This window comes from Nuphar pumila, chromosome 3 (assembly GCF_984573655.1).
Source record: "Nuphar pumila chromosome 3, dmNupPumi1.hap1.1, whole genome shotgun sequence".
NCBI lineage: Eukaryota > Viridiplantae > Streptophyta > Magnoliopsida > Nymphaeales > Nymphaeaceae > Nuphar > Nuphar pumila.
Genome location: NC_143251.1, coordinates 36,507,862 through 36,535,749, shown reverse-complemented (window position 1 = coordinate 36,535,749; position 27,888 = coordinate 36,507,862). Strand labels below are relative to the sequence as shown.

Here is a 27,888-nt window from a genome sequence, read left to right as displayed (position 1 = left end):
GATATTAATTGTATCTACTAGTGGACTTCATCATAGCAAATGCTTAACAATAATAGTTGATTAATAGGAAAATTACATCACTTACATCTTGCAACTTGTTACAGACAACCAACCGAGCTCATAAAATGACTCTGGAACCATTTGGTTTGTGGTCAATGGCCCAACCGAAAGATCTAGCAAATTCCATTACAAGCTCGAAGAATAGCACAGCTTTCAGTTGGTCAATTCAGACCGCTTTAATACAGATGAAAGATCATCATGATGCTGTGAGCTCCTCCCATAACGGAGAAATAATTAAACTGTGTAACTTGTCCCATTCACCAAATCCATTCATCTTGTGCCTGAACAATCTTAGCATTGGTAGGTACAAGAGGCACGGTACCATAGAGTGCAATGAAGTCATTAAGGCACTTAGTCCTCGTCTTGGAGTGCCCTTTCAAGCCGCTGATCCCAGATGAACCAATCTCATAAAGCTTTCCTGCAAGAAACCATACAGATCATTCTGTTGCATGTCAATGAAAATTGACTACCTTTAAATATCCAATGATAAAAAAGAGGTATATTACTATCAATGAGCATTCACAAACATGTCATAACTAAGATTACATTTCCTTCACAGCTAAGACTACAATTTCTTTGAACCAGAGTTACCGGAAGCGCCTAGCTAAAAGGGGAAGCGCGCTTCCCCGAAGCGCGCTTCGGAAGCGCGAAACGTCGCGCTTCCGAAGCGTGGGGGGAAGCGTCCCCCTTTTTTGGGAAGCGCGTTTCCCTTTAATGGGGGACGCGTTTCCCTTTAATGGGGGACGCGCTTCCCCTTAATGGGAAGCGCGCTTCCCATCACGCTTCCCCCACGCTTCCCCCACGCTTCCCCCACGCTTCCCCCTCGCTTCCCCTGTTTTTTTCAATTTTTTTGTATTTTTTATTTTTTATTTTTATTTTTTTCGCTTCCCCCTCGCTTCCGAGACGCTTCCTAGGTCGCTTCCGAGACGCTTCCTAGGTCGCTTCCGAGACACTTCCCGAATCGCTCCTAAGTGGTCCCACGCTTCCCCGCTTCCTAAAATTTTGAAAGTGCCTCGCTTCCCGCTCCCGCTTCCCGTATCGCTTCCCGCTCCCGCTTCCTCAACTGGCAACCATGCTTTGAACATCATGGTATTGATTGATTTTTTTGGAAGAAAAATGCCAATTAATGGGATTAGCATTTGCTTGGAGTCGATGAAGAATATGTGAATCAGTTCAATATACAAATTCTAGCTAGTGCAATATGTCAAGACTTTTATTTTTCCAACACCTATATGTAACAGGTATGTCCTCTCATATCCTTAATTAGGCTGCTCACACATTTTGTGAGAAATTTACAAGGAGTGCACGTTTTAGATGTAATCTTATAATCTTATCAGATAAAAACAGATCACAATCGAAAATAATGTTTCAAAATAAAATAAAAAAGTTACCCATTACCTTTGACCCAGATTGGAGGAGCTCCAGTGGCATTAGCAATGAGGAGAGACATTGCAATATCTTCACAGTTTCTGCAAGTGGGAACACATTCTAATGGTCAACAATATATGAAGTTAACAAACTGAAGCATAACAGAAAAAACAGAGACAAGACACACCTTTCTCGAGTTACGTAATCATGAATGGATGATGGCATACTATACGTGTACAAGTCCAAGTATTTTCTATGGAAAAAAGCAGCTTTGGAGAGAACCATGCTATAAGTGCCCGTCCACCAAACTGACCACCAACCTCCATATCTGTAATAAGCTGTGGTACCCTTCTGCAAAATATGACAAGGTTTATCTGCAAAAGATACTTGACCGCAAATCTTAAAGCTAGAGGAAGCGTAATATTACCAAGAATTGACTTCTTCACTTCAAAGAGAAATTAGACCACCTATTTTAGCAGTTCTTGTGGTTTCAAGTGTAAATTTTAGTTATTCAATGCCTTTGTACCAGCGGTAACTGAGGCACTTTTTGCCATGTTCATGAATACCCAGCAAAGATTGTCTATGTTTGTTTCTCTATTGCATGATCCAATTATCATAGATCTTTTTCTTAAATGATACAGGGAAGGTAGTTGGATATATGAAATGAAAATATTAAACATCCAGAAGACTACATAGGATTAGATTTTTGTGCATATGGTTACTCCAAGCTTCAAGTTGAAAACCTTCACATTCATTAGATTCAAGTTTCATCTCTTGGTACTGCTGCAATCAATCATGCCACAGAAGGTGAGCCAAAGTGTATCTTTTTGAAGTTTCAACTTTTCTGTTCTCACAAATGTATTTTTATATTTACAAATTTTATCTGGTGATTATTCTTCAAGAGAGGAACAGTTGCTTGGTCCAGTTAATTATTAAACATGCCTAGGCGACTGGGCTTCAAGTAGTTTCAATCATCCATAAAGATCATTTGGATTTCATATTTAAAATTCAGAATTGGTTTTAAATATTTTTTGACATGAATGAAAGCCTTGGCAGGTCATGAATGTGTGACAGTGGTTGGTCCAAGCATCTGGTCTACTCTTCATTCTCCCAAGGCAGATGCAATGACCTTATTATTTATGAATGGCAACTGATTTATTTGACATTGATTGTAAGATCTTCAATAATTGCAGTGGCAGGTGTAGGAGGAGCCTTATTGTTCCATAGTTTAATAAACTAAAGGTTGTTGCAAGCTAAGATCCATTAGGCCAGGTTTTCTATTATATATATATATATATATATATATATATATATATATATATAGAGAGAGAGAGAGAGAGAGAGAGAGTAGTCCAAGCCACTCCTAATTTGACAAAGAACCTTCTATTAGATGATGCAGCAGTGGCAAAAAAGGTTCAGAAATATCTACTGGCATTTTTGCAATATTCAGGTCGATTAGCTATTCTGTAATTTTACACCCAGGACAGGCATCATGCAGTTCTATGAGGTTTTCTAACACCATATTTATTTTAGAATTATATTAATATTTTGTTTTTGCTGAAATACGTATATACATGATGTATTACTGTAGCAGCATCGTTATAATTGTACCAAGGTCCCTAATATAATTATGATTTTGATGAGTGTTAAAATGTAAAATATATATAATAATAATATTCATATTATTATATATATATATATATTAATGTAATTTTATTTTTATTTTTCTGTATTTTTTGCTATTTTCCTTTTAATTTTTGAAAGTCCAGTTCTAATAGAACTAGACTTACATTATTAGTTAAGTTTCACTTGGAACTTAACTAATAATGTAACTGTTGGACTAGTCCAACGGTTACATTTATAACTTCCAACGGCTACAAAGGAGAGCTCCTTAAAAGCTCTCCTCTCCCACTTGTATATAAAGGGGTGCATCCCCTCTTGTATTTTCAATTCCAATGCTTCTTAAGCATTTGGTGTTTTCATATCAATAAAGAATATTTTATTTCTTCTTTTGTTTCCCATTATACCCTTTTTAAGGGTTATGCTTTAGTGTCCTTTTAGACACCTTCTCGTGCGGATCTAAGTTCGTGTTTGGAAGATCCTCATTTCATTTCATGGTATCAAAGCGAGGTTCATCCTACATCGTGAATATTTCTTGCGTCGTTTTTTGTGCTAAGCTTGCAAAGGTGTTTTATCCAGAGTTACCGGAAGCGCCTAGCTAAAAGGGGAAGCGCGCTTCCCCGAAGCGCGCTTCGGAAGCGCGAAACGTCGCGCTTCCGAAGCGTGGGGGGAAGCGTCCCCCTTTTTTGGGAAGCGCGTTTCCCTTTAATGGGGGACGCGTTTCCCTTTAATGGGGGACGCGCTTCCCCTTAATGGGAAGCGCGCTTCCCATCACGCTTCCCCCACGCTTCCCCCTCGCTTCCCCCACGCTTCCCCCTCGCTTCCCCTGTTTTTTTCAATTTTTTTGTATTTTTTATTTTTTATTTTTATTTTTTTCGCTTCCCCCTCGCTTCCGAGACGCTTCCTAGGTCGCTTCCGAGACGCTTCCTAGGTCGCTTCCGAGACACTTCCCGAATCGCTCCTAAGTGGTCCCACGCTTCCCCGCTTCCTAAAATTTTGAAAGTGCCTCGCTTCCCGCTCCCGCTTCCCGTATCGCTTCCCGCTCCCGCTTCCTCAACTGGCAACCATGGTTTTATCACCTTGGTTGGGGGTTTTAAAGCCTCTTTTAAAGGAAGGAGAGAAAAGAAAGGCTTGTTGCATCAAAATATCATGTTTGCTTTCTCTTACTCTCTCTTTTTCTTTCTTTATTTCTTTTTTCTCCTTGTTTTATCACCTTTGTAAAAGATGGATGATCAAGATAAAATCACCATCATACCCATGAAGCTAAACGACACAAATTATATAATGTGGGCTTCAATAATGAAGCACCACATATGGGGAAAAGGGTTGTGGAGCATAGTAGATGGTTCTGATTCGAAACCTAAACTTGTTCTCACCAAAATAGAAGGTGATAAAGAAGTTTCTTTGACCGAAGGAGAAAAAAGCAAAGCCTTAGCCAACTATGAAAAGAGTTAGAAAGAATGGAGAATAGGGCATGCTAAAATTATGTCATGGCTAATCAATAGCGTTGACATAAAGAAATGTTCTAGTCTTGCCAAGTTTGAGCATGCCGATAAGGAGTGGGAATATCTCAAAAATATGTATTCCCTAAAAGATATTGCACATGTGTGCAATCTTCAAGAAAGGGTTAGATCCAAAGTTACCGGAAGCGCTTAGGCGTATGGGGAAGTGTGCTTTCCCAATACGCGTTTTAAAAGCGCGAAACATCGCGCTTCCGAAACGCATGGGGAAGCGTCCCCCTTTTTTGGGAAGCGCTCTTCCCCCTCGCTTCCTCATTTTTTTCATTTTTTCGCTTCCCCCTCGCTTCCTAGGTTGCTTCCGATTCGCTTCCTAGGTCTCTTTCGAGATGGTTCGCAATTTTCTTCTAAGTGGTCTCACGCTTCCCCGCTTCCTAAATTTTTGAAAGTGCCTCACTGTTAAAATATATGTAATACCTATATTTATATATATATATATAGTTCTCATTCACTACCCGATAAGGGGTAGTTTTGTAATCTCGCCCAATAGGGGCATTTTAGACCTTTTCCTTTTCTTCTTTTTTCCTTTTTCTTTTTCTATTTTTTTCCTTTTTCTTTTTTGCCTTTTTTATTTCTTTTTGTGCATTTAATGCACAGCCATTGGGGGCCCCAACAAAGAGTCGTTGGGCCCCCAACGGTCACAATTGTGACCGTTGGGAGCCCAACGACTCCTTGTTGGGACTCCCAATGGTCCCTCTCTCTTGCTTTTCTCTAACTCTCCCTCCTCCTCTCTTGCCTATAAATAAGTGGGGTCTCCCCCTTTGTAATGTGTGGCTTCTTCAAGCCCTTTTATGCATTTATAAGATTTTATGCTTTCTAGCCATTATTGGCTTTTGTGTATGTCCTCTTTTGGACTTGTTCTTTGATTTCTATGTGTGAATGTCCATTGTAGGACATACATTTCTTTTCCGCATATTTCATTACATGGTATCAGAGCCTTGGTTGTGCTCTTGATTCATATTGCTAGTTGTCTTGTTTTATCTCTCTTTGTTTGTCCTCCATTCTTGATTATATAATGGAAGGAGAACAAAAGATTGATCTCTCCTTCAAGCTCAATGGTACTAACTACATGATGTGGGCCGCCGCCATGGAGAACAACCTCAAAGGTAAAAAGCTTTGGGGATACGTTATGGGCACCATTAGGGAACCTCAACTTCAACTTACGAAAATTGATGGTGATCAAGAAAAAGCTCTAGAAGGAAATGCTCGCTTGAAAGCTATTGAAGATCACCAATCCAAGGTTGAAGATTGGGAAAGTAAGCATGCAAAAATTCTTGCATGGTTCATGAACAACGTGGAGTTAAAGATTTGCGCCAACATTGCTAAATTCCGCCTAGCAAATGAAGCATAGTTCTTTATGAAAGGTATGTATACCCAAAAAGACCTTGCTCGTCAATTCTTCATCCAAGAAAAAATTCGTACCATTAAGCAAGGTGAAATGAGTGTAAAAGATTACTATAGCACTCTTGGCCCTTTGTGAGATGAGCTATCCCTTCTTGAACCCAAATGGGTATCAAGTGAAGATGTTGAAATAAGGAGAGAACAAATGGAGAAAGAACACTTTTTCCAATTTTTACATGGGCTTAGGCCCGAATATGAACAAGTTAGGTCCTCCCTCCTTCATAGATCCAAACCACTTCCATTGGAAGATGCCATAGCCGAAATATGCCAAGAAGAAACATGTCTTGGCATGATTAAAGGAGGAGATGAAGTTCTTGCCGTGTCTAAACCCGGCAATCATATGAAAGCATATAAGCCTCCACACTTTGGGAGGCAAAATAACTATAATGGCAATTATAGAAAAGCCATTTGCCATCATTGTCAAGAACCGGGTCATATAAGACCTAATTGTCCAAAGATAAATGAACCTCCAAAAGGTAAAGTTGCTATTATTGAAGAAATCCCACAAAAGAAGGAGGAGACAATGAAAGGGAAAGAGTCATTCTCCCTTGCTCAACTATCCGAAGCACTACAAATTCTACTAAAGTCGCCATCAACTTCGGGAGCCGCCATTGCCTCTTCTTCTCCTCCAGGTACGCCTTCTTGGATCCTTGACTCTGGAGCATCTTTTCATATGACCCCTATTGAAAATGGACTATCCAATGTATGTAGCAACTCCAAAAATTCCTTTGTTTCCACCGCCGATGGTACCTCTTTACAAGTTAAAAGTTTTGGAACCTTAGATTTTTCAAAAGATTTTTTTGTGCCAAATGTAAGAGTAGTACCTCAACTTAATTTAAATCTTTTATCGGACTCCCAAATATGTGATCATGGATGTGAAATCTCCTTCTCAACCAAGGATTGTTCTATACAGGATCTCCAGTCTAGGAAGCGGATTGGGCAAGGCCATAGGAGGGGAGATCTCTACTACATGACCCACTTGAAACTTCCTACTAACTCATTTTGTAATCATGTCCAAGATAAAAATATAGAAACTTGGCATCAAAGACTTGGACATCCAAGCTTCTCAAAAATGTACTTCTTTCCCTTTGGAAAGAAATTTTGTAATGAGAAACATTTTGTTTGCAAGAGTTGTATTTTTGGAAAAATGAAATCCACCCCATTTCCAAAGAGAACATTTGTGTCAAAAAGACCCTTTGAATTAGTTCATTCGGATGTTTGGGATCCTTCTCCGGTCATATCAAAAGGAGGATACTCATATTATGTTACTTTCATTGATGATTTCACTCGATATGTGTGGATCTATTTTCTCAATCTAAAATCCGAAGTTTTTAACTTCTTTAAAAAATTTCATATGATTGTCAAAAATCAATTTTCAACTAATATCTCCATTCTTCGATCCGACTCCGATGGAGAATATCTATCAAATGAATTTCAAGAATATTTGAAAACCAATGGAATTTGTCATCAAAGGTCATGTCCTAGGACTCCCCAACAAAACGGTCTAGCCGAAAGAAAGCATAGACACATCTTGGAAACCACTAGGACTCTTCTTATTTCTAAAGAAATTCCAAAATGCTATTGGGCCGAAGCCGCCTTAACCTCCACTTACTTGATAAATAGAATGATATCCTCATCCCTACAAAATATATCTTCATATGAAAAACTTTTTGAAAGAACACCCGATTTTAATAGATTAAGAATTTTTGGGTGTAATTGCTTTGTCCTTACACATAAAAGAGATAAGTTATCTCCCAAGGCTATCAAATGTGTGTTCTTAGGATACGGAGAAAATCAAAAGGGTTTTAGGTGCTTCGATCCCAAAAGCAACAAACTATATGTATCCAAAGATGTTACATTTTTAGAAAATGAGAACGGTTTTGAGAAAAATAAAGATATTGATGAAAGCGAATATGCTTTCTTATTTGATCTTCTCTCTCAAGAAGATGTGACTCCTCACGAAGAGGATGTTCCTAATGATTTAGAGGATACTCCTCTTAGTAATGTTGAAAATGCAAGTAATGATGTTGAAAATAGGTTCATTCAAACCTATGCTAGGCGTGGTCAAGAAACTCCCATTAGCGCTTTAGAAAAATATTCTCAAAATTCCAACATAGAAGAAACCTCTTTAAGGAGATCTAGCCGGATCTCCAATCCTCCTAATAGGTTTGTTTCCTATGAGTCCCTAACACCTAAATATAGGGCATGCCTAATTGCATTACACTCTTATCATGAACCGTCACACTATAATGAAGCCAAAAACATTCTTCAATGGGTTGAAGCCATGAAACTTGAACTTAGTGCCCTTGAAAAGATTAAAACTTGGGAAATAACCTCCTTACCCACTGGAAAGAAGTCTATTGGATGTAGATGGGTCTTCAAAATTAAAACTAAAAGTGATGGGTCATTAGAACGTTATAAAGCTAGGTTGGTAGCCAAAGGATATGCTCAAGAGTACGGAATAGACTATGAAGAAACCTTTGCTCCTGTAGCTAGAATGACTAGTGTTAGGACTCTTATTGCGGTTGCATCCGTTAAAAAATGACCTATCTATCAATTGGATGTTAAGAACGCATTTCTTAATGGCGAACTAAGTAAAGAGGTCTATATGGATCCTCCACCTGGAGTATCTATTGGTGAAAACAAAATTCTTAAACTAAAAAAGGCACTATATGGGTTAAAACAAGCTCCGAAAGCTTGGCATGACAGATTTAGTACTGTAATGACTAGCTTAAATTTTCGTTCATGTTATACTGACACTGCGTTATTTGTGAAAAGTGCAGGGTCCTCAGTAGTTATTCTACTACTATATGTTGATGATATGATCATCACTGGAAGTGATGAGCAAGGAATCCATGATATTAAGAAAATTTTAAAAGAAAATTTTGACATGTCTGACCTTGGTTTCTTAAGATATTTTCTAGGTATTGAAGTTGCATATTCACCTCGAGGATACATCCTCTCTCAAATGAAACTTGTTGCGGACATCTGTGCCAAGTCTGGAATTTCGGATGATAAGAAGACAAAAACCCCTGAGATTATCAATGCAAAGCTGAGACTGGAAGATGGGACACTTCTTGAGAATCCTACTCCCTACCGTTAACTCGTTGGGTCTCTGACATACTTATCCATCACTCGGCCAGACATAGCTCATGCAGTTCACTCCGTCAGTCAGTTTCAACATGCACCTACAACTGTGCACATGAGTGCAGTCTTAAGAATTGTCAGATATATTAAAAACACCATAACTAAGGGAGTTTTTCTTTCCTCTTCATCATCCCTTGATTTAATTGCTTATACAGATGCTGATTGGGGAGGAAATCCTAATGATAGAGTCTCAACCACTGGTTTTTGTGTTTTCCTAGGTGACTATAATTTCTTGGAGATGCAAGAAGCAGCATAAAGTATCATTGTCCTCAACTGAAGCGGAATATCGTGCAATGGCCACTACAACCATGGAGCTTGTGTGGCTTAGAAGTCTCCTCTGTGATATGGGCATCGTCATCTCAATTCCTTCGAAGATGTGTTGCGATAACAAAAGTGCTATCTATATTGCAAGCAACCACACCTTCCACGAGCGTACTAAACACATTGAGATGGATTGCCACTATGTTCGAGATGAATACCTAAAAGGAACCATAGCACTGCCCTATGTCACATCCGAGTACCAGTTGGCGGACTTTTTCACCAAAGCTCTTGTGGCTCCTCGTTTCATGTTTCTTCTCAACAAGCTTTCTGTTGTATCCCCGTAAAGCTTGAGGGAGGGTGTTAAAATATATGTAATACCTATATTTATATATATATATATAATATAGTTCTCATTCACTACCCGATAAGGGGTAGTTTTGTAATCTCGTCCAATAGGGGCATTTTAGACCTTTTCCTTTTCTTCTTTTTTCCTTTTTCTTTTTCTATTTTTTTCCTTTTTCTTTTTTTCCTTTTTTTATTTCTTTTTGTGCATTTAATGCACAGCCATTGGGGGCCCCAACAAAGAGTCGTTGGGCCCCCAACGGTCACAATTGTGACCGTTGGGAGCCCAACGACTCCTTGTTGGGACTCCCAATGGTCCCTCTCTCTTGCTTTTCTCTAACTCTCCCTCCTCCTCTCTTGCCTATAAATAAGTGGGGTCTCCCCCTTTGTAATGTGTGGCTTCTTCAAGCCCTTTTATGCATTTATAAGATTTTATGCTTTCTAGCCATTATTGGCTTTTGTGTATGTCCTCTTTTGGACTTGTTCTTTGATTTCTATGTGTGAATGTCCATTGTAGGACATACATTTCTTTTCCGCATATTTCATTACACCTCACTTCCCGCTCCTGCTTCCCGTATCGCTTCCCGCTCTCACTTCCTCGACTGGTAACTCTGGTTAGATCTATGACCCAAGGTGATAAAACTATACGAGAATACTATAATGAATTATCCGAACTTTGGGGTGAATTGACTATTCTAGAGCCAAAATGATATTGTCCAGAAGATATTGAGCTCTGACAAAAACAACTTGATATGGAGCATTTTTATCAATTTGTAAACGGTTTAAGACCGGAATTCGAGTCAACAAAATCGACTCTTCTTCATCGAGAAAAAGTCCCCTCTATTGTCGACACTATAGAGGAATTAACTATAAAAGAAAACAAAATCAAGAAATATACTCCAAAGGTTGAAGATGATTCTGTTCTTGTTGTATACAGACCAGAGAATCATGTACGATCATATAGACCACCCCATTTTAACTGCCAAGGAGTTGATTATGACAAGAAAAAGGTTGTCTGCCATCATTGTCGTGAACTGGGACACTACAGGCCTCAGTGTCCTAAGCTTAAGGAGCTCAGAGAAAAGAGAGTTGTGATTGCTGGATCGGAGCCCAAAGATCAAGATGCACCAGTCTCTATGGCCCAGCTAATGGAGATTCTTCAACCTCTCATCAAAGAAGCTTCCCCCTCATCAGAAGCTTCGACTGGGGCAGCTGCTTCATCTTTTTTCGATCCAAGTAACTTTCATTGGCTTCTTGACTCTGGTGCTTCATTCCATATGACCCCCAATGATAAAAGTTTATCCGAATGTGTTAAAAATAAAACAAGTGTGTTAAAAGTTTTTACAGCTGATGGAACTTCTCTTGAAATAGAAGGAATTTTTTTTTTTGAAAAAATCCATAAAACTGAGAAATTTTTTTGTTCCATAAGTAAGATTTATTCCTAAACTAAATTTAAATCTATTATCCGTTTCTCAAATATCTGACCATGGTTGTAATGTTTCATTCTCTTCTCATGGTTGCTGGGTACAGGATCGCCAGTCAGAAAAGCTGATTGGGGAAGGCCATAGAGAAGGAGGACTCTATTACATGGATTTTTTGAAAATGCCAAAGAAAGCTTTTTGTTATAACATTCAGAAAAATGAGTTGGAGTTGTGACACAAAAGACTCGGTCATCCTCATATAGCCAAAATCCAACATTTTCCAAATCTAGGAAAATTTTGTAATTCTAAAACGTTTACTTATAAAGATTGTATTCTTGGCAAAATGAAAAGATTACTATTTCAGAATAGAACTTTTGTCTCTTCAAGACCACTTGAATTAGTTCACTCGGATGTTTGGGGTCTTGCACCAATAATTTCTAGAGGATTTGCTTATTATGTTATCTTTGTCGATGATTATTCTAGACATACATGGATTTACTTTCTAAAATATAAGTCTGAAGTATTTTAATACTTTCAAACATTTTATAATATGGTTAAAAACAAGTTTCAAAATGAAATTTTCATCTTTCGCACAGATTCAGGAGGAGAATTCTTGCCCACAGATTTTAAAAATTACCTTGACTTGCATGGCATCACACATCAAAGGTCATGTCCATATACACCCCAACAAAATGGGCTGGCAGAAAGAAAACATCGCCATATTATGGAAACCACTAAGACTCTATTAATAGCAAATAAAGTCCCAAAAGATTTTTGGGCAGAAGCTACCCTGACTGCCACCTATCTAATTAATCGAATGCCTTCTTCTTCTTTGCAAAATATAACACCAATCGAAAAACTTGTGAACTTTTCTCCAAATTACTCTAGACTAAGAGTATTTGGATGCAAATATTTCATATTTACGGACAAAAATGATAAACTTTCTCCCTGTGCAATTCCTTGTGCCTTTTTAGGATATGCTGAAAATAAAAAATGATATAGGTGTTTTGACTTAAAAAATAATAAGTTATATGTATCAAGAAATGCTTCTTTTCTAGAAAAAGAGAGCTTCTTTGATTTTGAAAAACCAAAGTTACAAAGTACTCCTTTTTGTTAGATCTAACATCAAAATCTGATGAATATGATCATGACTATAACTTTGATGATGATCAAGGTATTATTGACCTTGATTATAATGTTGACAATGAAGAAGTTCATAAAGATATTAGTATACAATATTCAAGACGACGAGAGCTTAATCTTCCATGTGCACTCGAAAGATATTCTGAAATTCCAACCAGAAGGTCATCCCAAGTCTCAAGGCCTCCAGGAAAATTTGGGTCATACGAATCTTTCTCTCCCACATATAGGGCAGTTATTGCATTAATTCACTCATATGAAGAACCATCTTCATACTGTCAAGCTAAGAATGATGTCAAATGGGTAGAAGCCATGAAAATTGAGTTAGATGCACTTGAAAAGGCTTCTACATGGTCTATTCAAGACCGTCCACTTGGGAAGAAACCTATAGGATGTCGATGGGTTTACAAAGTTAAAACTAGGAGTGATGGTACTCTTGAAAGATATAAAGCCCGTCTTGTGGCCAAAGGTTATACCCAAGAATATGGCATTGACTACGAAAAAACCTTTGCCCCTGTTGCTCGTATGACAACAGTCAGAACCTTAATTGCCTTAGCTTCCATCAAGAAATGGTTCATATTTCAGATGGACGTCAAAAATGCATTTCTAAATGAAAATCTAGTTGAAGAAGTGTACATGGAAGCCCCTCTCGGTCTCAATATTCCTAAGGGTAAAGTCCTTTGCCTGGAAAAAGTTCTTTATGGCCTTAAGCAAGCACCCAAAGCATGGTATGACAGGTTTAGTCATGTTATGATTGATATTGGTTTTCACTTCTACTTGACTGACACTGCTTTGTTTATTAAGAGTTCTGATGCAAGGATCATTATGCTTCTTCTATACGTGGATGATATGATCATCACTGAAAGCGATAAACAGGGAGTTGAAAACATCAAAAACCTTCTTAAATCTCATTTTAAAATGACTGATTTAGGTTTATTAAGATATTTCTTAGGTATTGAAGTTGCTTACTCTCCTAAGGGTTACATACTATCTCAAACTAAATTTGCTTCTGATATTGTTTTCAGGTCTGGCAATACCGATGATAAGAAAGTAGATACTCCAGAAGTTGTCAATGTAAAAATGAAGATTGATGATGGAGAACTCCTTGAAGATCCTACTCCTTACAGACAGCTAGTCGGAGCTCTTTCCTATCTATCCATTACCAGACCAGACATAGCACATGTTGTGCACACAGCAAGCCAGTTTCAGCATGCTCCTACATTTGTTCATATGAGAGCAGTTTTGCGTATCATCAGATACCTCAAGACCTCTCTTTCGAAAGGGCTCTTTTTGTCTTCTACTTCCTCACTTGATTTAATTGCATACATTGATGCTGATTGGGGAGGCGATCCTAACAACCGACACTCAACCACTAGTTTTTGTGTATTTTTAGGTGAATCTTTGATATCGTGGAGATGCAAAAAGCAGCAGAAGGTCTCCCTCTCGTCCACGAAAGCCGAATATCGTGCCATGACAACCACGACCATGGAAGTAGTTTGGCTCAGACGCTTGCTTGCTGATATGGGAGAAGAAGCAACACAAGCTTCACGTATGTGCAGCGACAACAAAAGTTCAATCTACATTGCAAGCAACAGAACATTTCATGAACGCACCAAGCACATTGAAATAGATTGTCACTATGTCAGAGAGGAATATCTACATGGGACAATTGATCTCCCATATGTTACCTCAGAATATCAGTTAGCAGACTTCTTTACAAAGCCTCTCGCTGCTCCCAGATTTCACTTCCTCTTAGACAAACTTTCGCTCATTGTACCGTAAGTTTGAGGGGGAGTGTTAAAATGTAAAATATATATATATATATAATAATATTAATATTATTATTATATATTAATGTAATTTTATTTTATTTTTATTTTTCTATATTTTTTGCTATTTTCCTTTTAATTTTTGAAAGTCTAGTTCTAATAGAACTAGACTTACATTATTAGTTAAGTCCAACAGTTACACTAGTCCAATGGCTACAAAGGAGAGCTCCTTAAGAGCTCTCCTCTCCCACTTGCATATAAAGGGGTGCATCCCCTCTTGTATTTTAAGCATTTGTTGTTTTCATATCAATAAAGAATATTTTATTTCTTCTTTTGTTTTCCATTATACCCTTTTTAAGGGTTATGCTTTAGTGTCTTTTTAGACACCTTCTCGTGCGGATCTAAGTTCGTGTTTGGAAGATCCTCATTTAATTTCAATGAGAGAAGGCATCTAAATCTGCTGGAGAATGAACTTTATTGCTTTGGCTGCAGCATAAGATCTTTCTTTTCTCTTTTCCCATTCACATGGTTGATTTCTTCACAAGTGGTTCAAGCAAATTTCAACTCCAAATATATGCCAGCTGAAGAGCAAGTTTGGAAATATCAAAAGAGGGTTCTCCTTATTATGAAATATCTCACGCACATTAAGATATGACAGATCATCTGGCAGCCCTTGATAGCCCCCACAAGTAAAGATATGACAGATCAGTTTGGCATAGCAGAAGGTTTAAAAGGAAAAAGGAGAAATCCAGGAAAAATTTTCAGTTTTGACTGCTGCTGCATCAAATAAGGGTGGACGAGATGGTGACCAAGGCATAAAGGGATAAGGTACAGGTTACGGGATCTATGCCTACAGTTTCTGCCTCAGCCATTGGTTGCCCTCACTTACACATCTAGAGGACCATCTACCACGTGCCAAATGTGCGGTAGAAGAGGACATGTTGCTGCAAATATATACTATAGGCTCAAACAAGACAAGAGTGCAAATTAGTGAAAAATAAGTAGGAAAGGAAAAATCCCTAGCCCTTGCTCATCGAACAGGCAGAGTCGCCTCACTCAATCGCGAGTCAAAAATCCAGCAGAGTTTCGCCACTCTGACCAGATATTCTATGTGGGAAAGGGCATAACTAGTAGAAAAACTATAGGCTCAACCCTCCCCCGACTACCCCACATCCATCAATATAGGACTATGTTTTTAGTTCAAAGAAATGCTAAGTCTGTCGGTAATCAGTGGGATTGCTGACAGACCCCCTTATCCTATTCCATCGGCAATTACATGAATTGCCGATGGGGTAGGTCAATTAGTCAATACCCATCTGACTCCATCGTAGACCCTATAGGAAATGCTTGCCACTGCCGACAGGGTATAAGGGCAAGGTGGTCATTTGACCACTACACCCTGTTGCCAATGCATACCATTGCTGATAGGATGTGGGGGTATACCCTATCGGTTATGTCACAGGGACTCGCCCAACTGGGTGCCGCACCCGCGTCAACGCGACGCGATGTGGGTGCGCGTGCGGGTGCGGCACCCGGTGCGGTCAACCTGACCCTGGGTGCGTTGACCGCAGCCAGGGTCATTTATGTCCAACTTTTGAACTTTTTTTATATATATTTTTTTATATTTTTGCCGCACCCCCGCACCCAAGTTTTTTGAAAGTGCCGCACCCCCGCCCCCGCACCCATGTGACGTAGCCTATCGGCAATGCTATAGCATTGACGATAGGGTGTGGGCTATGTCACATGGGTGCGGGTGCGGGCGCGGGTGCGGGTGCGGGTGCGGGTGCGGGTGCGGGGATTCGGCACTTCCAAAAAACCCGGGTGCGGGGGTGCGGCAGGGGCAAAAATGTAATAAGTAATATATATATATATATATATATATATATATATATATATATATATATATGGGTTGGGGAATAGGCAGGGTTTTTTTTTAAACTTTGCAGCTGTCAGCTGCTGTCAGCAGCTGACAGGCAGCTGACAGACAGCTGCTGCAGCTGTCAGCAGCTGACAGACAGCTGCTGCAGCTGTCAGCTGCTGCAGCTGTCAGCTGCTGTCAGCAGCTGTGCTGACAGCACAGCTGACAGCACAGCTGACAGCTGCTGTCAGCAGCTGTGCTGACAGCTGCTGTCAGCAGCTGTGCGTGAAAAACTTACTTTATGCTAGTCTGTCAGCAGCTGACAGACTAGCATAAAGTTTTTTAAAAAAAAATTCGAAGCCCATTTGGGCAATTTTTTTTTTAAAAATGGACATTAATGATCCTGGGTGCGGTCAACGCACCCAGGATCGAGTTGACCGCACCCGGTGCGGCACCCGCACCCGCGTCGAGTCGCGTCGACGCGGGTGCGGCACCCTCCTAGCCGAATCCCTGTGACATAGGGTGTGGGGGTGTGGTTGACTACGGTCAACCATGTTGACTAGTTAACCCACATGGCATTGGCTGAAAAGGGGCCTTGGCAGGCCATAGTCTGAAATTTAAGGGGGTCGTAGATTGGAATTTTGTGAAAATTTATAGGAAACTTCAAAAACACCCCTTTAAAACTTGTTTTATGCAAAAGCACTCACTTGGTTTTTGAAAAAACGAACGAAATAAAATGACTGCACCCCAAATCATGGAATATTTCAGAAATACACCATTTTGAATTAATATTTCAAGAAGCTCCTTAGAATTAAAATTTTTAGAAAAACACTCTTCTTGAAAATGCTGGAATTTGCTTGGTAGTGTCTGATTATGTTCGAGTAACTTGGTACGCCTCCAAAAAATATCCTCCTCATTAGGAATGTTCCATACTCTCTTCAAGTAACGAAATATTTCAAAATTCACCCCACGAATCCCGGTGAGTGTGAACAAGCAAATCTTGGCATCCGACGAGTCATGGCATGACTGTGCCAAGGCCAATGCATTTTTGTTAGTTAGGGAAACCAAAAAAAAAAATGGGTGTCTACATATCCTTTTGAACTGCAAAGGACAAAGTTTGGGGTGGCCAATTATCAAACATATCATGACCTAAAATGTATTGAACCCAACAATAACTCCCTTAGCAAACATGATCCCCATATGAAAATCCTTCAAGAAAAAAAAAGTTAGGAGTAAAGATAAAGAAGGTATGATTTTCTCTAGACATTTGAGAAACTGAAATGAGGTTTTTATGGAAATTAGAAATAAAGAAAACATTATGAGCAAAACGTGTTCACAACCAATATTAAGAACCATTGTTCCTACTTGCATGATCGAATGAGAAAAGCCATCTCCATGAACTATAGTGTCTTTTCTGGACAAAGGAAGAAAACACAACCCATGCAAAATCGTGAGGAGAACTAATAGCCATGGGGTTAAAAGAGAGTGCAGCTGCTTGTACATCGCTATCTTCCTACATACCCTTGCTACTTTCTCATTGTCCAATAGTATGCTAATGAGCTCCACACTGATAATAATAGTCATGATTTAAACGGTCATACTCATTGATGGCCTGTCCCACTGCAACCAATTGATCATAAATTTGCTTCATATAGGCTAGGTAATCGAAAATGGATTTATTCTCCTTGCATTCTATCAAGGATTGCCTCAAGTGCATCATCTTGACAAGTGATACTTGGGCATACACCTCATAAAGAGCATTCCACATATCTTGAGCCATGGGAAGTCCAACTACTTGGGCTAGAATACCTTCGAAAAGGGTAGAAAATATCCATCTAACTAATCTTTGGTCACACACAGCCCACTCTTCATAAGCCAGATTAAGGACTATAAAAGCTTCCTTAGAACCATCTTTCTTGACATCTTCATGTGTTGGTGGGAGGACATTGGCACTCCCATTAATGTGCCCCAATAGCCTAAGAAACTTGATATGTGGAACAATGACTCCCAAATGAAATAGTTGGAATTATTCAACTTAATCAGAATCTTGGAAAAGGGAATTTTGAGGCAAGTTGAGATAAGCAGGGATTGGTGTCACTATGAGGTTAGGGTTGGAGGGATTTCTCGGATTAAGGTTGGTTGTGGCATTGATTGAAGTCGAGCTAATAGCATTCATGATAGGAACACGGGGCATTTCACCATCCATCATGAAGAGGAAATGAGGACAAGAAATTAGAGAGAAAAAAGTAATAGGGTTTAGAATAGCAATGAGCTGAGATGAGGAGAGAATTACCAGAAAACCAATGATGATTTTTGGTAGGCAAAAGAGGCGTCAAGTAGATGACGAGACTCAGCTGATGTCTGACATAAGAAGCAGAGTAAGCTGGCATCAATGAAGGCTCAGAGATGCAAGATAACCCTCAGGTATAAATCCCAAGGGATGAGGGAGAGCGGAAGAAGAATGAGACTGAGGAACAAGAAAAGAGGTAGGATTCTTGAGCAAGGAGAAAAGAGAAGAAACAAAGGAAAGAAAGAAGAGAATAGGAGGACAAAGAGTAAAACTCACCTTTAGATGATGGAGATGGACTGAATTATCAGCTCTGATACAAAAACAATTTGGTATGCTTGCATTGGATGATGATGACTCAAATCCCAATTCTTTTCTCTTGGTGAGGAGGCTGCTCACCTCTTTTTTTATTAGAAAAGAGAGATCCTAAAAGGGCAATACATGAAAGTCAACATAACTATAAGATTTACAAAAAAGACACTTTAATGCATATTACAGATGAGCATAAAAGAAATGTAAAACACTGAAACATATTACAAACAATATCTGAATGAAGGGAATTATAAAATGAGGGCAGCCGATGCACAATCATGAGGAGCCTCTATCAAGAAAATGAGCAAAATGTCCCTGCTGATATGATACAAGGGCCTCCCCTACCCCCCCCCCCCCCCCCCCCCCCCAACAATGGACAAGGCTTCTCACATGAAAAGGGTGGGTCTCGTGGGAAAAGGTGGGAAGCATGGCATTGCCATGTGGCCCTACCACTTTCTTCATGTTTGTTTCACATCCTGCAGGAAAACCATAAAATGAACAGGCCCCCTTAGGATTTTTATCTGGGGAATACGTAGGATGAAAAATGAAGGAAGAAGAACCATGAAACTATTGACTGAAATGGCCTCTTAGACCCCCTTAGTAGTTAAAGGGGTGAAGATCATTATTAATCACCCAGTCCCGTAAATAGGAAAATAAGCCAGACAGATGTTTCTTAATTGATGACAAAGAACCAAAACATTAACATTTGCTGGACTTAAGTCATTGAAGTTAACATGAAACAGACAGCAATGGCCACCGCAAAAATAAGTTCTTAAACTTTATGATAGCAAGAAATGTTACGAAGGAAACACATTAATAGATTGGATAGCACTAATTTTGAGCAGCTAAAGTGTGTCGGTCAAAAGGAGATCAAAGAGAAGCAATAAAGAGGCTACATCAAGTGGGATATTGTATGTTCACAGAAAGTTGAATGGAATACTACGTCATTTTCACAACAAACATTTTAAAATATGAATTGTTGCACATAGCAAGATTTATTAATGAAAATAGCAAATTTCTCCCTTAGCTGGCACCAACCTGGGAAGAGCATAACCTAATAGGTCAAACTGTTAAAATATGATTGTATATATATATATATATATATATATTACATATATATATATATATGTCTATGTGTCTATCTACATGTATAAATATATATATTTATATATTTCCTTTGTAATACCCACTAAGGGTAAAATAGTCTTTTTACCATTTCATGCCATGTATATTTTTCTCCTTTCTTTTTTTCCTTTTTTTTTCTTTTCTTTTTCCTTTTTCCTTTTTCCTTTTTCCTTTTTCCTTTTACCTTGGAAAAGCCCCCCTTGAGGGACGTTGGAGCCTCCAACGGTCACATTTGTGACCGTTGGAAGGGCTCCAACGTCCCTTAGGAGCCCTTCCAAGGGTCCTCTTCTTGTGCCTATAAATAAAGGGGTTCTCCCCCATTGTATGTAAGCTTCTTTGAAGCCCTCTTGAGTGGAATATGTTTTTTCACTTTATTTTGTGTGTGTTTTACCACTTTTGTGGTTTGTTGTATTTTTGCCCATTAGTGACTACTTGTGTATGTGCGTGTTTTGCTCTTGGAGATTTCGCTTCACTCATTTGGCACTTCATTACATGGTATCAGAGCAAGGTTAAGAAAGCTTCATCGGAATCTCACTTGACAAGTAATATCTATCCTCTCTCTTGCCTTTAAACTTTTTTATAAATGGCCGACAAGGATGCAAAAATCGATCTCTCATTCAAATTGAATGGGACCAATTACCGAATGTGGGCGGCCGCTATGGAGAATAACCTCAAAGGTAAAAAACTTTGGGGGTATGTGTGTGGGACCATTCCGGAACCTCAATTAAAATTAACTAAGTTTGAAGGTAAAGAGGAAAAAGCTTTGAATAAAGAAGAAAAAGAGAAGGTTGTTCTTGACTTCTCTTCAAAAATGGAGGATTGGGAAAGTGAACATGCTAAAATTCTAGCATGGTTCATGAATAATGTGGATTTAAAGATTTGCGCAAATCTTGCTAAGTTTAAGAAGGTCAACGAAGCTTGGTTTTTTATAAAAGGAATGTATACGCAAAGAGACCTTGCTAGGCATTTCTTTTTACAAGAAAAGGTAAGAGAAACCAAGCAAGGTGACATGAGTATTAAAGACTATTATAGTGCCCTATCTTCTTTGTGGGATGAACTTGTTCTTCTTGAACCTCAATGGAAAGGTAGTGCTATTGCCATGAGGCAAGAGCAAATAGAGAAAGAAAGATTCTTTCAATTTATTCATGGGCTTCGTCCCGAATTTGAGCAACTTAGAGGATCCCTACTTCATAGGGCTTCTACTTCTCTAAGTGATATTTTGGCCGACTTATGTCAAAAAGAAACTCGTTGGGCCTTTAAAAGAGATGTTGATGAAGTTCATGCCGTATCTAGACCTGGCAATAATGTTAGATCATATAGACCACCCCATTTTTGGAAGAATAATGGTGGTGGAGGAAGAAAGATTATTTTTCATAATTGTAATGAACTGGGTCATATTTGCCCGAATTGCCCTAAATTCAAAAGGAAGGTTGCTTTCGTTAGTGAAATTCCTCTAAATACAAATGAAGATTCAAAGAAGGATGGAGACATAAAGGAGTCCATTGCGCATCTTACCGAAACTCTTCAACAATTCATAAAGATGAACTCCTCTACATCATCTTCTTTGCCTTCCACTTCTGGTGTCGTCATTTCCTCTTTTCCGGGTATGACTTCTTGGATCCTTGACTCGGGTGCCTCCTTTCATATGACCCCAAATGCATCGCTTTTATCAAAACCAAGTTTAAACAAATTTAAATCATATGTTTCAACCGCCGATGAAACATCCTTGGATGTTGAAGGCATTGGAAACTTTGAGAAAACTTATGACCAAAACAAAGAATTTTTTGTTCCCAAAATCCGAATTATTCCAAAACTTAATTTAAATCTTTTTTCCATTTCTCAAATTACCGATTTTGAATGTAATGTCTCTTTTTCACCAACTCATTGCTATGTGCAGGATCTTCGGACCGGGAAGCGGATTAGGCAAGGCCATAGAAGAGGGGATCTTTACTATATGAATTTTTTGTCTTTGCCATCTAAATCATTTTGTAATCACGTTCAATCTAAAGATATTGAGACTTGGCATAAGAGGCTAGGACATCCTAGTATGTCCAAGTTGTATCTCTTTCCTTTTTTTGGAAAAAAATTGTAATACAAATACATTTACATGCAATGATTGTATTCTTGGAAAGATTCATTCGCTTCCGTATTCGCATAGTAATTTTATGTCAAAAAGATCTTCTGAACTTGTGCATTCCGATGTACGGGAGCCGGCACCCGTTATGTCCAAAAGAGGATATTCCTACTATGTTACCTTTATTGATGACTTTTCTAGATATACATGGGTATACATTATTAAAAACAAATCCGATGTCTTCAATATTTTTAAAGAATTTCATGTTCTTATTCAAAATCAATTTCAACACAATATAGCTATATTTATATTCGATAATGGAGGGGAGTACATGTCTAGAGATTTTCAAAATTATTTTAAATCAAATAGAATTTTACATCAATGTTCTTGTCCTAAAACTCCGCAACAAAATGGTCTTGCGAAAAGGAAACATAGACACTTAATTGAAACCACAAGAACACTTCTTGTCTCTAAAAATGTTCCTAAAAATTTTTGGGCCGAAGCTCTTCTTACCGCAACATATCTTATCAATCGTATGCCCTCATCTTCATTAAAGAATGTATCACTTTTTGAAAAATTGTTCAAAATTACTCTCGATTTTAATAGACTAAAGATCTTTGGATGTAAATGCTTTGTGCTTGTTCAAGGACACGACAAATTATCACCAAAGGCCCTTGAATGTGTATTCATTGGCTATGGTGAAAATAAAAAAGGTTATAGATGCTATGATCTTCAAAACAATAAACTCTATGTGTCACAAAATGTAAATTTTCTTGAGGATCAAAATGGTTTCGATATTCACACATCTAAAGAAGACATTGATTATTCCTTTATATTTGATTTAGCTCCTACAATTGAGTCCCTAGATACAACTATTTGTGATAATACTTGTGATGGGATTTTACATCATGATGACATACCCCAACATGATGAGGTTTTTCAAAATGAAAACCTTAATGATTTAAATGTATATACCCGGCGGTTAGGAAATGAACATCAACCGGCGCTTGAAAGATATTCTCAAAACTTAGAAGAATCTATTGATGACAACCAACCTAGAAGGTCTTCTCGTAATAGTAGACCACCACAAAAATTTGTATCTTATGAATCTTTTTCACCCAATTATAGAACTTGCCTTATGATGATACATTTGTATCATGAGCCTACCTCTTATAAAGAAGCTAAGGATCATCTTCATTGGATTGAAGCAATGAGAATTGAATTTGAGGCTCTTAACAAAGCCCAAACTTGGAGCATTATTCGTCAACCATTAGGAAAAAAGGCTATTGGGTATAGAAGGGTATATAAAGTCAAAACCAAATGTGACGGATCCCTTGAAAGATACAAAGCTCGTTTGGTTGCAAAAGGTTACGCCCAAGAATATGGGATAGATTATGAAGAAACCTTTGCTCCAGTTGCTAAAATGACTAGTGTACGAACATTAATCGCCTTAGCCTCTATTAAACAATGGCCAATTTATCAACTTGATGTTAAAAATGCCTTTTTAAATGAAACTTTATGTGAAGAAGTCCTTATGGATCCTCCGTCAGGTCTTGAAATTGGTAAAAGAAATATTTAAAAGTTAAACAAAGCTCTTTATGGTCTCAAACAAGCACCAAAAGTTTGGTATGATCTTTTTAGCAAAGTAGTTCTTGATAATGGTTTTTCTTCTTGTTATACCGATATTGCTTTGTTTGTTAAAACTTTTAATGAAAAGATAACAATCTTTTTGCTTTATGTTGATGACATGATTATCACAGGTAATGACAAAAAAGGTATTGATCTTATTAAGAATATTTTGAAAGAAAATTTTGATATGTCTGACCTTGGTTTTCTAAGGTATTTTTTAGGTATTGAAGTTGCATATTCCCTTAAAGGGTATGTCCTCTCCCAAATGAGGCTTGCCTCCGATATTATTGCCCGGTCTGGGTCACGGATGACAAAAAAGTGGAGACTCCAGAAATGATCAACGCCAAGATAAGAGTCAGTGTTGACACCCTTTTAGAAGATCCCACGCCTTATCATTAGTTGATTGGGTCACTAACATATTTATCTATCACCAGGCCGAACATTTCTCATGCGGTTCATAGTGCAAGCCAATTTCAGACTGCTCCTTCTACCATTCACATGGCTGCAGTCATGAGAATTATCAGATACTTGAAGAACACCATAACTAAAGGATTATTCTTACCCTCTTCTTCACCTCTTACTTTACTTGCTTATACTGACTCTGATTGGGGTGGCAACCCCGATGATCGTATTTCCACCACAGGTTATTGTGTGTTTCTTGGAGAGTCACTTATTTCATGGAGGTATAAGAAGCAACAGAAAGTATCCATCTCTTCTACAGAGGCCGAATATCATGCGATGGCCACTACCACCACTGAGATTGTATGGTTAAGAAGTCTGCTTAAAGATATGGGTGTTTCATTCTCAACTCCTTTGAAGATGTGTTGCGACAACAAGAGTTCTATCTACATTGCCTGCAATCACACCTTCAATGAACGAACCAAGCACATTGAGATGGACTGCCATTATGTTTGTGATGAGTTCCTCCGAGGCACTATTCACTTGCCATATGTTCCTACCGAATACCAGTTGACGAACTTCTTCACTAAAGCTTTGCCGTCATCTCGCTTTTACTTTCTTCTCAGCAAACTCTCGGTGATCTCCCTGTGTGTTTGAGGGGGGGTGTTAAAATATGATTGTGTATATATATATATCCTTTGTAATACCCACTAAGGGTAAAATAGTCTTTTTACCATTTCACGACATGTATATTTTTCTTCTTTCTTTTTTCCCTTTTCTTTTTTTCTTTTCTTTTTCCTTTTTCCTTTTACCTTGGAAAAGCCCTCCTTGAAGGACGTTGGAGCCTCCAACGTCCCTTAGGAGCCCTTCCAAGGGTCCTCTTCTTGTGCCTATAAATAAAGGGGTTCTCCCCCATTGTATGTAAGCTTCTTTGAAGCCCTCTTGAGTGGAATATATTTTTTCACTTTATTTTGTGTGTTTTTACCACTTTTGTGGTTTGTTGTATTTTTGCCCATTAGTGGCTTCTTGTGTATGTGCGTGTTTTGCTCTTGGAGATTTTGCTTCACTCATTTGGCACTTCATTACACAAACCTTCCAAGAAGCATCCAAGGTTATTGATGAGTACATTGCACATGAAATGGCAGGAGAATCCTACATAATGTTATCATAACCCAAACAGAAAAGGGTAAAAGGAAATAAAGGAAATGTTGAAGAGTATAATGATTAAGACTTTCTTAGGAGCACATATATCATTGGGAAGGGCAGAGTTTTTAAAACAATATGGATGCAACAAAATCATAAAAGATAAAAATACTGCTAATCAAAAATTAGAGTTGAGGAAGAATGTTAACCCAAAGTTGTGACAATAATTTGAACATTAGCAGGTTATAAGCACATGAAATAAGACAATCCCTTTTTGCTCACTTATGCATGCACATGTACTGAATTTATCCTTTTCAAAATTTGGTACAATATCTCGATAAATTTTTATGTAATCATGAAAATATCATTCTAATATCACAAGAAATCTGAACACATATGTAATGTGTTTATATATGCATTACTTTTGTCTGTTTGAAAATTTGGCACAGTTTCACGAAAATCTTTTATGTTATCATGAAAATATCATAATATCATGAGAAATTCAAACATAATGTTTGTAAAAGATTGAGGCTTTCTAGGTGGATTCAAGGAAGACTTTATGTAGTTCTAATGCACTGCCATTGTGGACATATTTCCCACAAAAATTTTGAGATGCCAGAAAGTTTGTTCATCTCTTGTTTCCACTAGGCTCCAGAAAAATCCTCATTTAATTTTGTTACATTCCAGTTATTACTACTGCTTTGAATCTTGCAAGCCACAATTTTAAAACAGCTGCACCAAGACAATATCCATGAACAAGCAACAAGATGCTCTCATTTAGCTCTATGGCAAACTAGCTTGCATCTGAAACTAGAGAAACATGATCATGAAGGAAGACACACTAAACAAAAATAAAATAAAAAGAATTTTAAGTTGCTCAACATGGGATGGAGGTGACAGATCATAATAAAAAACTCATGCTCATTTAAATTTGTAGAATTTTTAAGTCTATAAAAAGACATTTTATATATTTGAAAAAAGTATGGGAGAAAGTGAAAAAACCAAAGTAGGTCGACACACATCCCAATACTTTTATCAATTATCTTAAAATTGGCCATAATTCATGAGTGATAATAATTTATGCACACAGTGACATGGTTAAGACTTAAGACTGAAGAAGCAAGTGGAAGCTACATTTGACACTCTTCAAAGAATTTAAAATTTTTGTGCGAAATATTTTTTTGGCATGAATGTGTGGTGCACATAAATAAATGGCAAAGAGGGGAAATTAATAAATGAAAAAAATTGAACATAGAAGAAGGATAATGCACCTCTTGATTCAGCCAATGCATGCGGGGAACAAATCCCACCATTGTATTTGACGCACTTTGCCATACTGTGAATGCAAAATCCAGAGTCCGACAAGGAACAATCACATCATCATCAACTGAGAAAATTGCTTCACTTCTGAGGTCCTTATTAGGCTTAAATCTGTTATTCAGATTATCTTCTTCATTGAGGTCAAATCTGAAGTTTGGTTTGTCAGCAGTCCGAGATTTTGACTGCACAACATCTCTAAGATACGTTTTAAGACTTTCAGATGGAGGATCACTCTCACTCCATACAACATGTACTGCATCCGTGCCACTGCAGGATGCATAATGTGAAACAGATCTCTTGAGAAGTGAGTTGCGTTTCCAAGTGTTAATGAGTACTGTGTATCCGACCCTGCAGCAAGACTAACAGGCAATCAATTTTTTGCGGTATATGTTATAATGATATGAGATTACTGAGATAAAAGAAAAACTATAATCAGTGATGATCAACATGTTGACAAGAAATTGGCAACAACAGGCAGGAAAAAGATAGTCTCTGTAAGAAACTTGGTGTTTCATCTGATCACCCTGTTATTAAATAAATTCCATATCAATGGGGAGGAATTAATCATGTTTTGTGTATTTCATATGAACATATAATTAGTAGGAATATAGGACTAAATATAGCTTAATTTGAACTCCATTTTCACAACTGGGAGGGACACCGGAGCAACAAATTAGATAAAAGCCTTGACCACTAATGTTAGAAATTCTAGGTTATTTATCTACGATACAGAATTTTGAGTTTGATATAGAGTGCATATACATCAAACACCTACTTTCCATTATAATTCATGTCTGTCAATGAATTTTTTAATAATCAAGGAGCTTATAACAAATGGCTATTATAAAAAAACATCAATCAACAATTTCATAACCCTAGAAGCTAAATACATACAAGAGATAAACAAATGCATCTGTTTCAATGGTTCTCTATCACATATGAAAATTGGTTGTCAGGCGATTCCTGCCTCAGTTTCACATCTAGCTCAATTCCGAGTGACACGATCCCACCAGTCAAGATCCCCTGCCTTTTGTAAGGTGATTTCTCATTGACATCATGGCTCCCTGTGATTTTCTAATCCTTCAAAATTCATGGCTTCACCTCCAATTAATAGATCATATCCCCTTATTTAACTAACCAAAATTGAGCAATATGAAGACAAAAATAATGAAGACCCATTGATTCATACAAGTGATAATTTTGAAAATTAAACCAACAAGCATAACAATTTAAGAAAAAGAAATTGGAAGAAATTCCACTTGCCACACGGTAGATAGAACAATCTGGATGCACACCCACAATCACCACATTGAAGAGGGAGATCAAACGGAGAAAAGAAAGAACAATGTGAGATGGGGAACACGGCGAGAAGGCGTACTGTGGCGGAGGGACGGCATGAGAGCGCCACCCCATCAGAGAGGCAGTCCTGCTGGCGAAGACGACAATGGCCAAAAACGTGCAGATAGAGAGGAGCAGCTTGACCCTCACGGAGGACGCAGAGCCCAGGAGCTGCCGGATCCGGCGGAGAGGCTGACACCAACGTCCATTGTAGCTGTAGGCACCCCGGTTGGCTGCCTTTTCCTTGGCCGGGGAGTACAGACCACCCCCAACCCCGATTCCGACGCCGCCACCACCATTGCAGGCGTTGTTATTCCCGGCGTTCAATCCCATCATGGAGGCCATGGCTCATCTCCA

At 38.3% G+C, this 27,888-nt stretch overlaps 1 protein-coding gene across 2 annotated transcripts; it reads right to left on the bottom strand.

The window, feature by feature from the left end:
- On the bottom strand, nucleotides 1-27,888 carry LOC149842590 (glycosylinositol phosphorylceramide mannosyl transferase 1-like). Of its 2 annotated transcripts, none has more exons than XM_090001500.1 (5): nucleotides 27,572-27,888; nucleotides 26,145-26,541; nucleotides 1,616-1,779; nucleotides 1,459-1,529; nucleotides 1-478 (listed from the first exon to the last, which is right to left on the bottom strand). In XM_090001500.1, exons 1-5 carry the CDS (start codon nucleotides 27,874-27,876, stop codon nucleotides 318-320), a joined length of 1,098 nt encoding a protein of 365 aa, XP_089857626.1. In that variant the 5' UTR covers nucleotides 27,877-27,888; the 3' UTR covers nucleotides 1-317. The 2 variants fall into 2 exon arrangements, with proteins under 2 accessions (XP_089857626.1, XP_089857627.1); XM_090001501.1 differs by having other exon boundaries at nucleotides 379-502.

What these genes read in the sequence shown, in the direction of transcription:
- LOC149842590 (XM_090001500.1), bottom strand. Translation starts at nt 27,876, where the DNA reads ATGGCCTCCATGATGGGATTGAACGCCGGGAATAACAACGCCTGCAAT. An exon ending in CATGCCGTCCCTCCGCCACA is followed by an intron (nt 26,542 to 27,571) that starts GTACGCCTTCTC and finishes GTCTTGCTGCAG; the next exon opens with GGTCGGATACACAGTACTCA. An exon ending in TCCTCCAATCTGGGTCAAAG is followed by an intron (nt 479 to 1,458) that starts GTAATGGGTAAC and finishes GGTTTCTTGCAG; the next exon opens with GAAAGCTTTATGAGATTGGT.